Below are 10,102 nucleotides of genomic sequence, written 5' to 3' on the forward strand. Positions count from 1 at the left end.
ACATCGCTGGCTTTTACCTCCGTGAGAACAGACGGTAATGTCCGTAACCGTTACTTCACGTCTCGTGACTCTCGTCTGTAACCTCTACATACTGCGTTCAAGGACGATCGAGTCTGCTTCCCGCGTGCCTGCATCCCCGGGGCGTGGCCGGATCCATTGCACCCGCATACACACAAGTCGTGCCCTGTGCAGTGTGGCAACAATCGCCGGAGGACAGATGCCCAATTTGGCCGCATGCCGCACTAATCGCCACGCACCACGGCTCTTGCTGCATGGTCCTGCCTAGTCATGCTTTACCGTCGGCTCGTTGCACGCTCGCATGCACGGTGTTCGACACCTTCCTTTGTCAACCTAAATACACGAGGTCCTTCCATTGCTTGCAGTCCTGGACACACACAGGACTCCGCAGTCACCTTAGCACCGCCCACTGCTCCAGTCACACGTATCCACTACACAGTGCAGGCTCCCGCTAGCAGGCTCGCGCCCCCTTCCAGTCCGGACCACATGCTCCGGCCGGCCGCAAGGGCCGCAAACACCAGCACCCCCACCATGGTCCCGCCAAGGCTCTCCTCATGACGTGGGTCAGGCTTGGCGCTTGGTTGCGGCCATCCCCACCCGAGGTGGAGCTGCTCACATGAAGGCGAACGTGGCGAGCAACTGCGCGGCACATCACAAGGCAGCAGTGCGTTGATAGCAAGGACAGAATCACGCTTGAGCGGCCAACCCCTAGCAACGGCCTGGCCGGTAGTGGGCGCGCGCTCTGCCAGCTGTCCTAGGGCTGCTGGTACACGCATCCCATCCCCTGGCCCACTGCTACCCCGCCTGCCTCCGTCCAGTTCAGTAGTCCACACCATGTGCAGGCGCTTCCCGCACCGGCTTTGCGTCCGTCCGTCCGCCCCCTCCCCTCCTGCCCGCCCCCTCCCGCCCGGCCCACCCCACCCACCACGAGAATGACTATGAGCACCACGATGAGCACCAGCTGCGTGTTGGAGCCGCTCTTGCGGATGAGCTCCTGCATCTTCTTCTGCGCCGCCTTGAGCCGGCTGTGGGTGGTGTCCACGTCCTGGTCCAGCTCGTCCAGCATGCGCTCCTGTGTGGTGCAGGTGGGTGGGTGGGTGGGTGGGTGAGTGGGTTGGGTAGGTCAGGTGGTAGGCAGACACAGCAGCCGGGGTGCGTGGCGGCGGCGGTGGCGGTGATGGTGGTGGAAGGGCGCATACATGCTAGGGTTGTAAGAGCGCTGCCTTGCGTCTAGTTATCCCCCGCGTGGGCAGGGCCCCGAAGGGGCGCGCCCGCAGCCCACCCCGTTCGTCCTGCACCGCGCTCAGGCCCGCACCACGGGAGGCTGCGACAGAGCTGGTCAGTCCTGTGCGTTGTGCCCCGCTGTGGCCCCGTGCGCATACGGCGCGGCGCAGCGCCTGCCCCTGACCACGGTCGCCGGCATTGCTACACCCGCCTCCGCCTGCAACCCCGCCTATGCCCCCTGCCTCCGCCCTCAGTCGGCACTTGATATCGTGCTCCGCCCACTCCATTTACGCCCACTCCATCTCCACCGACTCCATCTCCGCCCACACACGGCTATCCACACCTCACTGACCCGCTTGAGGCTCCACCCTGCCCCGCCCTGCCGCCCACGCCCTGCCGCCCCTGCCCTCCTGCCCCTGCCCAGCTGCCCCCGCGCTACTGCCCCCGCCCCGCGCTGCTGCCCACCTGCTCCGCCAGCTCGTTCCCGATCTCCCGCCCCTGCCGCCCGATGCGGATGACGGCCTGCTCGATGTCCTCCAGGTCCTGGTCCTGGCGCCTGCGGGGGCCGGGCCCGGAGGAACGTGCGTGTGTGTGTGTGTGTGTGTGTGTGTGTGTGTGTGTGTGTGTGTGTTTGTGTGTGTGTGTGTGTGTGTGTGTGTGTGTGTGCGGTCAGGCACAGGCGCAGGATGAGAATGAGGATGACGCGGTGGTGCAGGGCGGCGAGTGTGCAGTCCTCGCAGTGCAGTCCAGTGGCCTTTGGGTTTGGTTCTTGCAACTCCTCCCCACTCCCGCAGCGCAGCCCGGCCCGACCTGGCACCCCTTGCTCACTTCATCACGAGCTGCTGCGACTCGTACTGCCCCGTCAGGAACTTGTCGTTCTGCGCGATCGCCTTGCTCTCCGCCGCCGACACCGCGGGCGCCGGCGCCGTGGCGGTGCGCAGCGTGTCCTTCATGCCGTCCAGTTGCCGTCGCGTGTTGCTGTGATGTGTGTTGGGGGGGGGGAGCGGTGGTGGTGTGGTGGTGCGGTAGAGGCACAGAGCGAGGGCGCGAGGCAAGCGGGAGCAGACAGGACAGCGCTGGAGTACAATCGTTGCAGCCCCATGCGGGTTACGGCCCTGGTGATACAAACACAGGACTGGCCTGCAGCAGGTCGCACTGCTGCAGCACACTCCCATGGCACCATCGCGACCCCCAGACCCTTCCTGTCCACTCCGTAGGTGGACCTTTTGATGGAAGTCCCGTGCCACGAATGTGCGCCCACACGCGCTGGCCCCGAGCTGTCACCGCCCTGCCCCCCCCCTCACGCAACACCCCGCAACGCACGTGATCCATCGCCGGCGGCTGCTTAGCTCCTCTGGCGTCAGGTTGAAGCGCTGTGGGTTCTCCGATGCCCGGTCCACCGCCGTGTCCAGCTCATTCAGCTGCGAGGTCAAGTGAGCGACACATGCGAGGTTGAGAGGCATGCATGCGGTTGGAGGGGCAGGACAGGGAGCGCAAAGCAGCAGCGCTCGGAACGCCGGGGTGAGGCAGGTGTTGGCGGCTGGTGTGGAGGTAGGCCCCGGACAGGCGGTTGTAGGTCTCTCCGGGGCGTGCGCGAATCAGCGTGTGCAGCGTTTGCAGCGTGGGAGTGTACAGCGTGTCCCATCCCACCCCAAACCCCGGCGTCACAGTGGCAATCAGTTTCCCAGCGGTGCGTCGCTATCCCGCCTTGCCACACAGCACCGCGACCACCGCCGGGTGCAGGAACGTACCTGCCACGACAACGAGCCGCACCCCTCCTCCACGGTTTGCGCAATCTTCTTGCGCTCCGGGTTGGTCGCTGTCAACCCGTGGAAGCGCGACATGCGTTGTTGTAGCTCATTTACCTGTCACAACAACCCGTGGCAGCGTCAGCGCCTGAGAGGAGCTCACACTGCAGGGCACCCTGCCACAGGGCACCAACAATCAGAGGCCGCTGCTCCGCGCCCGCTGACCCACCGAGTCCTGGATTTCCTGACGAATCAAGTAGAATGGATCGTTGCTGGGCATTTTTTGCGAGGCCCCCGCAACGCTGCGGCCTCAGGCGCTAACGAGTTAAGTGAATTTACGGATTCCCAACAAAATAAATGGGAGGGTGTGTGGTGTTTTATGCGGCAGAGCAAAGATTGGTTGGGCGGGTTGTGCCACTGCGGGTGGAAGAAGCCCAGCGAAGCTTGGTCCAGGGAGTTGACTTGTCAGAATCAAAGTAGTGTGTTTACTTCATCACCTAGTAATATGCACGTTATGTACATGTATTCGACGCGCGTGCGCTGAGCGGGCCATGTCAGAACGACTAGTCGCGCTGCATGAGTCTAATTCTACATTCCCGTGCCACCAAAGCCAATTGGTCGAGTGGATACCAATTTTGCATTGGCGAACACATTTACCCACTCTCAAGCAAAGGCAACTCACACACTAGACGTCCCTCAGCGGACGGCGAATTGGGTCGTCCACTCGACTGCCGGAGCGGCCGGACGCATCATGCATGGTAGGTGCATAGCGAGGGAGACTCCCGTGCCTTTCAAACTCTCTTCCGAGCCGCCGCTGGGACAAGCGGCAGACGGACTTCCCTTGAACTATGCTCCCCTTTTGTTCTCCCCGCTCTTCTCCCTGCGCAGCCTTCCTGGGCTCAGCCCACCGCGGCGCCGCCGCACTGCCCCGGCAAGCGGCCGCCGCTACCTCTCGGATCCACACTGCCTGCACAGCCCTGTCCGCTGGCCGCTCCTGCGCGGCTCAAGCCGAGCCGGCGGCCTCGCAACGCGGGTTGCTAGCAGGCAATGCACATGGCGCGGCGGCGCCTCAGCGGCGACGGCCTTGCAGCGGGCGGCTGGTAGCGCACGCCTCCAAGGATAAGGGGCGTGGGGCCGATGTGCGCGATCCACGGGAGGCGAAGAAAGCGGCGGCAGCGGAGGCAGCGAAAGCACGGGAGGAGCAGGAGGAGGAAGAGGAGGACGGCTATCTTGACGGGGAGGAGGGGGAAGACGAGTTTGATGAAGGTGAGCTTGGGCAGAAACCCGGACGGCCCACAAACGCAGCCCGGTTGCAGCGGACGCCGGTGAATGAGAGGATGCTACTTGCTGCACATGCTCCGGGGGGCCTGAACTGCTCGGGCATCGCGGCCCCCGCCTACCCCAAACCTGCCACCACCGCCACCGACTCCCGGGCCGACAGCCATGGCTGCGTCCCATACACGTCCCAGCGGCCTCAACTGCTCACACGCTCCTTTGCCCGCTCCTCACGCCCCTCTCAACCCCCACCGCATGCTCTAAACTCCCCGGTCCACACAGGCGAGTACGAGGAGGGTGAGGACGGCGAGGACGAGGACGAGGACGGCGGCGACGACTACGCGGCCTCTTTCCTGGAGCCCGACGACGCGCCGCGCGAGGTGGCGACCGGCGGCACGGCCTGGGGCGAGGTGGTGCTCAAGGCGGCGCACGAGGTGCTGGCACAGCCCAACCTGCAGGTGCGGCTGCTGGGAGAGGGGGGGCGGTGCGGGGGGTGCGGCTGCTGGGGTGCGGGGTTGGGGGGTGCGGTGCGGGGGTGCTGGGGTGAGGGGTGCGGTGCGGCTGCTGGGGTGCCCCACGTGTGTGTGGAAAGAGGATGAAAGATGAGAGAGAGGGCGCCGTTTGTGTTTTCACTGGTGGTCGCGATGCCGACAACATCCCCGCACGTCTCCCCCTTCCTCCCTTTCCCTCCCCTCACACATTCCCCTCCTCCATCCCCTCCCTCCTCCCTCAGGGTCTGGAGCTGTACCTGTTCCGCGCGCTGCCCTCCTCGCGCAAGGTGGACATCCGGCTGGACAAGATGGACGACCTGTACGGCAGCCCCTCCATCGACGACATAGAGGCCTTCCAGAGGGGGCTGTTCGCGGGTGAGGCAGGCAGGCAGGGAGGGAGGGAAGGAGGGAGGGGGGTTGAAGGGTGTGGGGGCGGCATGTGGCCGCGCGGTGTACTTTACAAGGCTGAGGGCTGCGCAAAGGAGGGAGGCGCCATCCTGGCGCTGGCGGGTGGCCGGGTGTGAGCTGCTGCCCCACGGCCGGACGGCATCTCTTCACCACCCACCCACCCGCTCCAACGTCGTCTTTCACTGACTGATCCAACATCGCCTTCCACCCACTGGTCATGCCTGGAACCCACCCACTCCCCGCCGCCACCGCCCCGCCCCCCCCCCCCCCCCCGCACAGCTCTGGACCGGGAGCTGGGTGTGGAGGCGGCCGGCGAGATCTCGTTCGAGGTGTCGTCGCCGGGTGCGGAGCGCCTGGTGCGGGTGCCGGACGAGCTGAGGCGCTTCGAGACACTGCCGCTCAAGGTAACCCTTACTGCTCCCTTCTTTCGCTACTCTTGCTGCTCCCGCCTTTCGCAACCCTTGCTGCTCCCTTCGCGCTCGCTGCAAGACGGTATGAACACCGCCGTACCCGAACCGGCCATGCCTGAAGCCACCGCCGGCTTGCCGGTGTTTGCCCCTTACATCTACCCCTCCCTCCCTCGCTCTCCCGTGCTCTTCTTCCCTTCAAACCGCCTCCCCCCGACCCCACCTCCCATCTCCCCAACCCCAACCCCTCAGGTGGAGTACCGCACGCCCGAGGGCAAGGACGCCAGTGCGGTGCTGCTGCTGGCGGAGCTGGACGAGGCCGCCGGCACCAGCGCCTGGCGGTTGGCCAACTGCCGAGCCAACGCCACCGTCAAGGGCCGCGCGCTGTCCAAGCGCCAGCTGTCGCAGGTGCTGGCGCTGCCGCTGGCGGACATCATCCGCGTGCGCATCCACGTGGACTTCTGATGGCAGCCAGGGTGGCAGTCGGGATGAAGCATGGGGTGAAGGATGGCGGTGAAGATGGGGGTTGGGTCGTGGTCGGGGCGGTGGTGGCGTGTGTTTGGCGTGGTGGCGGTGGTGGGCGCGCGGTTATGGCGGGCGAGGGCGGATTGTGCGTCATGATGTGCCGGTACGGTGCACCACGTGGGCTTTGCGGCCGAGGGCTTTGGTTGGAGCGTATTGGGCCCTTTGCGTATTGGGTCCTTACCTTAAGCTGGAAATGGCGTCCAGGGTATATGCATATTGATTTGTGAAGGCGGTGGAACGAAAAAAGCCAAGGCACAATCAAACCGAAATCAGGGGGCACTTCGCGGACCTGACCTTTGGGGCCGAGCAGTCGTGGCCGTGAGCCGATTAGGCAGCTGCGCAGAGGCGCGGCTGGCAGGATGCAGGCGGCAGGTGACCAGGTGTCGGACTGTGCGGGTGTCGGGCCCAGGCTTGAGCGTGGACGGTACCCGAGCGAGTGGCATGCAGGCGGCGGTGTGGTATGTGTCGCTGCAGGGGCGGCTGCGGGCGGGCGGACTGCGGGTCCGGAGAAGGGCGGCTGCGAGTGGGTGCGTTGTGGGGAGGTGAGCGGCCAGCAGGGCCGGCGTAAGTCTCCTTCGTGCAATGCGCTCGTTGAGGTGGAGTCCGCGAGGCGGGGGCTGTACGGAGTAGCACGGCAAAGGGGCCCCACGCACGTTTTGGGCCGCCATGAAAGAGCAGGATGGCAGCATGGCACTCCCGCGTATTCTTATGTCGCCAAACTCTTTGCAGAGTGACCGACGCCAACACTTGCTCACGGATACACCCATCGCCCAATGCCGCCGGCGTCCGGATCGCCCACACCCTTCTCAACCCAGCCGCACACTTCCCCTACCCTGATCCTGCTGTCCCCTACACGCGCACATGGGCACCAGGACAACGCCCCCCCCCCGGACCATCCATATGCACATGGAAACGACTTCCGGACCTTCTCATTCCTCAACCAGTGTCGGGACTCACAGTGCCGGCAACAGTATACGCCCGTTCTGATCTAGACCGGTCCTTGCCGTACTGGCACCGTCGCATGCGTCCCTCACATTTCCTCCTCAGAACCTATAAGAGCCAGTTCGTGCCGTCCCTAGAATACAGTGTCATATTGCTCGTCACACGTTGCGGCGTGCGTCACATAAGTCAGGCCGAAGTGAATTGGATATAACATTCCCCTATCAGTACGCACCGACAGCAACAAGTCTGTGCCCCGGCCTCCCGCGTATATTACCAGAGTGAAGCGTCAGCAAGGGTTAACGGGAAGGCAGCGCAAGCCGCAATCAACCACATTTTTCGTGCATGTCGTCGTCCAGCAATGTGCAAGGCGGCCAGCAGCCCGGCTGCATACCCGCGTCCGTCTGTACACGACGCAGCAACTGCTTAGATCCATGCGCTGACCAGCGCATGGGCTGGACTGGGCTGAAACGGACAACCGACACACTCGCAAGCGATTCAGCGGCGCGGGCAACACACACACAGGAACCCTCGGCACACGTCAGCGCCAGCAGGCTTCGGCAGCCCCAGACGACCCTGCCTTTCAAGGCCTCATGCCCGCCCCGCCACGCCCGCCCCGCCACGCCCGCCCGCCCCAGCCCCTGTGGGCCCACCGCCTGCGGCCCTGCCCGCCTGCCTCACAGGTAGCCCTCGTGCCTCATAGGTAGCCCTGCTGCCTCACATGTAGCCCTCCTGCCTCATAGGTAGCCCTGCCCCCTTGCCTCCCAGGTAAGGGGCTCGTGCCTCACAGCCTCACAGATAGCCCTCGTGCCTCAGCCGGCTCCTGACGCGCGTGGCCAGCACGTTGCTGGTGAAGGACAGCTGCTGCGCCAGCTGCATGTCGCTGGACGTCACACTGCTGCTATCCATGGTGCTGTTCAGAAGCGCCGCACCCGCACCCGTACCCGCACCCGCCGGCGCCGCCTGGCTAGCCCGCGCCGCCACCGCAGCCGCAAGGCGGGCACGCCCCCCGCCGCCGGTATGGCGGCTGCCGCCGCCGGCACCACCGACTCCTCCCGCGCCCGAGTCGCCTGCGTCGCCGTACCCGCCCATGCCGCTGCTGTCGGTCCGCGAGGCCTCCGCCAGCGCCGCGATGGCGGCGGCAGCGGAGGCCTGAGCGTCCTCCTCACCCAGCCCCGCCGCATTTTCACACGAACCCGTCAGGCCGTCCCCGGCGCCCTCCCTGGCGCCGGCCCGGGCGGCGTTGCGTGACCGGCCGGGAGTGGGCCGGCCGCCGGCAGCCGCGCCGTCGGCGTTGGTGTTGGTGTTGTCCTGGGGGCTGTGGCCGTCAGCGGCGTGGTTGGAGCAGGTCCCGTTGATGACGCTGTCATTGGCGGCTGCCGCGACGGCAGCGGCGGCGCCGGCGCGCAGGGCCACCACGGCGGCGGTGGCGGTGCCGCCTGGGCTGCTTTGGGAGGTGGTGGTTGTGAAGCCGGAGCGGGCGGACCCGGGCGGCGGCAGGAGGTAGTGCGGCAAGTCCTCTGGCGTCCACACGTACTGGGGTTGGGGAGTGTGGCACACGTGGCGAGTGGTGGTTGGTTGGTTTTGCAGGGTGGTGGGCAAGCCAAGAGCTGTAGCACACAGTGACACACCCAGAATTGTTTCATGACCTCGCACGCCCCTCACCGTGTTGAGCAGGCCCTTGCCCTTGATCATGACGCCACCAGTGGCCGTCCAGTTGTCGTTGCCGTGCGGCAGCAGCGCGCGCGTGTCCTCGCTCACGTGCACAGTGCCCGGCGTGCACGTGGTCTGCAGGGGACAGGCGGCAGGCGACAGGCGGCGGGGGCGTGGCGCACGCATGTGTCAGCAGATGTGGCTGGCGCTCGAGCTCACAGGCCCAGCACGAGATTTGCGCAGCATGTAATCGTTTGCCACCGCTCGTGCTCTCGCTCTCACACTCACCCGCCCACCACCCACCCATTTCCGCCCTCGCTCCGCGCACCCAACCACCCACCCATTTCCGCCCTTGCCCCACCGCACCTGCATGCGGCTGGCGGTGTTGACGGTGTCGCCGAACAGCACGAACCGCGGCACACGTGTGCCCACGATGCCGGACATGACGGGGCCGGTGTGGATGCCGATGCGCAGCTTCACGCGCTCATCGCCCACCGGCAGTTTGGTCCGGGCGGCCACAGCCAACATGGACTTGGCAAACATGAACACCTGGTGTGGTGTGCGCAAGGCCGGGGGCGGGGCAGGTTGTGGGCAGGGATGGTGGCAAGGCCGGGGGCGTGGCAAGGGTGCGTAGTAGGCGGCGGGGGCCAGGGCGGGGTGAAGGGTGGCGCGGCGGGGTCAGGCGGCAGGAGGGAAGGCGGGGTGAGGAAAGGCAGGTGCGTGTAAGGAGGTGGGTAGGAGGCGGCTTGGCAGAAGGCCCCAGGACTGTGGTACGGCACAAGAAGCCATTTACAAGAGGCGCACACGAGGCGCACACACAATTAAGCGTGCATTCTTCCCCTTGTACTCTGACACCAAAGTAAGGAGCAGGTCCAAATCCAAATTTGGATCCAGATCCAGGGGTACACGGGCGCGCACCTTCTCCGCGTGCAGCGGGTCCCAGCGCTCCCGCACCGCCACCGCACCGTCCTCCTCCTCGCGCAGCAGCCCACCCGCCACAATGAACAAACCGCCAATGGTCTCCATCTGCGGAGGGCACACCAAGTGTGGGGGCAGCAGGGGGCAGCAGGGGGCAGCGGGGCGGGGGCACGCAGGGGCGTCAGTGTGTGGTGCAGTGGTCAGGTTTTGGCGGCAGCTTGCAGCGAGCGCACACGCCCCGCGCCCCCACGCGCCGACCCGCCCGCACACCTTGTGCACTCCGAAGGGCTCGATGGAGTTGTCGAACTTGGCAAACAGGTCGTTCAGGAAGGCCAGCACCTGCACAGGCGGCGGAAAAGGCGGGGGCGGGGGCGGGGGCGGCAGCAAGGTCAGGTGGCCGAAAGGCACCAAGGAATTTAGTTGTGCAGCACAGCTACGCTGAGTCGCACAGCCTCAGCCGTCAAGCTGCACACAGGCAGGCCCGCCCCCCCCCCCC

The 10,102-nt window shown here is 65.9% G+C and overlaps 3 protein-coding genes across 3 annotated transcripts in view; 1 reads left to right on the forward strand and 2 right to left on the reverse strand.

Moving 5' to 3' along the window:
- Positions 1–2: 2 nt before the first annotated feature.
- On the reverse strand, positions 3–3,479 carry CHLRE_06g290100v5 (uncharacterized protein). Its single transcript, XM_001695471.2, has 7 exons — positions 3,220–3,479; positions 2,994–3,107; positions 2,566–2,663; positions 2,071–2,220; positions 1,708–1,798; positions 944–1,090; positions 3–657 (listed from the first exon to the last, which is right to left on the reverse strand). The coding sequence occupies exons 1-7, from the start codon at positions 3,268–3,270 to the stop codon at positions 631–633; spliced, it is 678 nt and encodes a 225-aa protein (XP_001695523.1). The 5' UTR covers positions 3,271–3,479; the 3' UTR covers positions 3–630.
- Positions 3,480–3,618: 139 nt separating this feature from the next.
- Positions 3,619–6,830, forward strand: CHLRE_06g290150v5 (uncharacterized protein). Its single transcript, XM_043063408.1, has 6 exons — positions 3,619–3,748; positions 3,879–4,256; positions 4,548–4,723; positions 4,999–5,131; positions 5,444–5,568; positions 5,824–6,830. The coding sequence occupies exons 1-6, from the start codon at positions 3,742–3,744 to the stop codon at positions 6,034–6,036; spliced, it is 1,032 nt and encodes a 343-aa protein (XP_042924114.1). The 5' UTR covers positions 3,619–3,741; the 3' UTR covers positions 6,037–6,830.
- Positions 6,831–6,842: 12 nt separating this feature from the next.
- The window catches only part of CHLRE_06g290200v5 (uncharacterized protein), a 10,376-nt gene continuing 7,116 nt past the window's right edge, over positions 6,843–10,102 (reverse strand). Inside the window, exons 7-11 of the mRNA XM_043063409.1 lie at positions 9,877–9,945; positions 9,607–9,714; positions 9,055–9,237; positions 8,701–8,823; positions 6,843–8,571 (exon numbers count right to left, since the gene is read on the reverse strand). Of these exons, the coding sequence (XP_042924115.1) occupies positions 7,828–8,571; positions 8,701–8,823; positions 9,055–9,237; positions 9,607–9,714; positions 9,877–9,945 (1,227 nt within the window). The 3' untranslated portion in view covers positions 6,843–7,827. The remainder of the gene's footprint in view (positions 8,572–8,700; positions 8,824–9,054; positions 9,238–9,606; positions 9,715–9,876; positions 9,946–10,102) is intronic.

Source organism: Chlamydomonas reinhardtii, chromosome 6 (genome assembly GCF_000002595.2).
Source record: "Chlamydomonas reinhardtii strain CC-503 cw92 mt+ chromosome 6, whole genome shotgun sequence".
NCBI classification, from domain to species: domain Eukaryota; kingdom Viridiplantae; phylum Chlorophyta; class Chlorophyceae; order Chlamydomonadales; family Chlamydomonadaceae; genus Chlamydomonas; species Chlamydomonas reinhardtii.

Excerpts from the sequence above, each read along its gene's own strand:
- CHLRE_06g290100v5 (XM_001695471.2), bottom strand. The coding sequence starts at position 3,270 with ATGCCCAGCAACGATCCATTCTACTTGATTCGTCAGGAAATCCAGGAC. Across the intron at positions 2,664-2,993 it reads GCGGCTCGTTGTCGTGGCAG|CTGAATGAGCTGGACACGGC; the intron begins GTACGTTCCTGC and ends TTGACCTCGCAG. Across the intron at positions 1,799-2,070 it reads TCGCAGCAGCTCGTGATGAA|GCGCCAGGACCAGGACCTGG; the intron begins GTGAGCAAGGGG and ends CGGCCCCCGCAG.
- CHLRE_06g290150v5 (XM_043063408.1), top strand. Across the intron at positions 4,724-4,998 it reads TGGCACAGCCCAACCTGCAG|GGTCTGGAGCTGTACCTGTT; the intron begins GTGCGGCTGCTG and ends CTCCTCCCTCAG. Across the intron at positions 5,569-5,823 it reads TCGAGACACTGCCGCTCAAG|GTGGAGTACCGCACGCCCGA; the intron begins GTAACCCTTACT and ends CCAACCCCTCAG.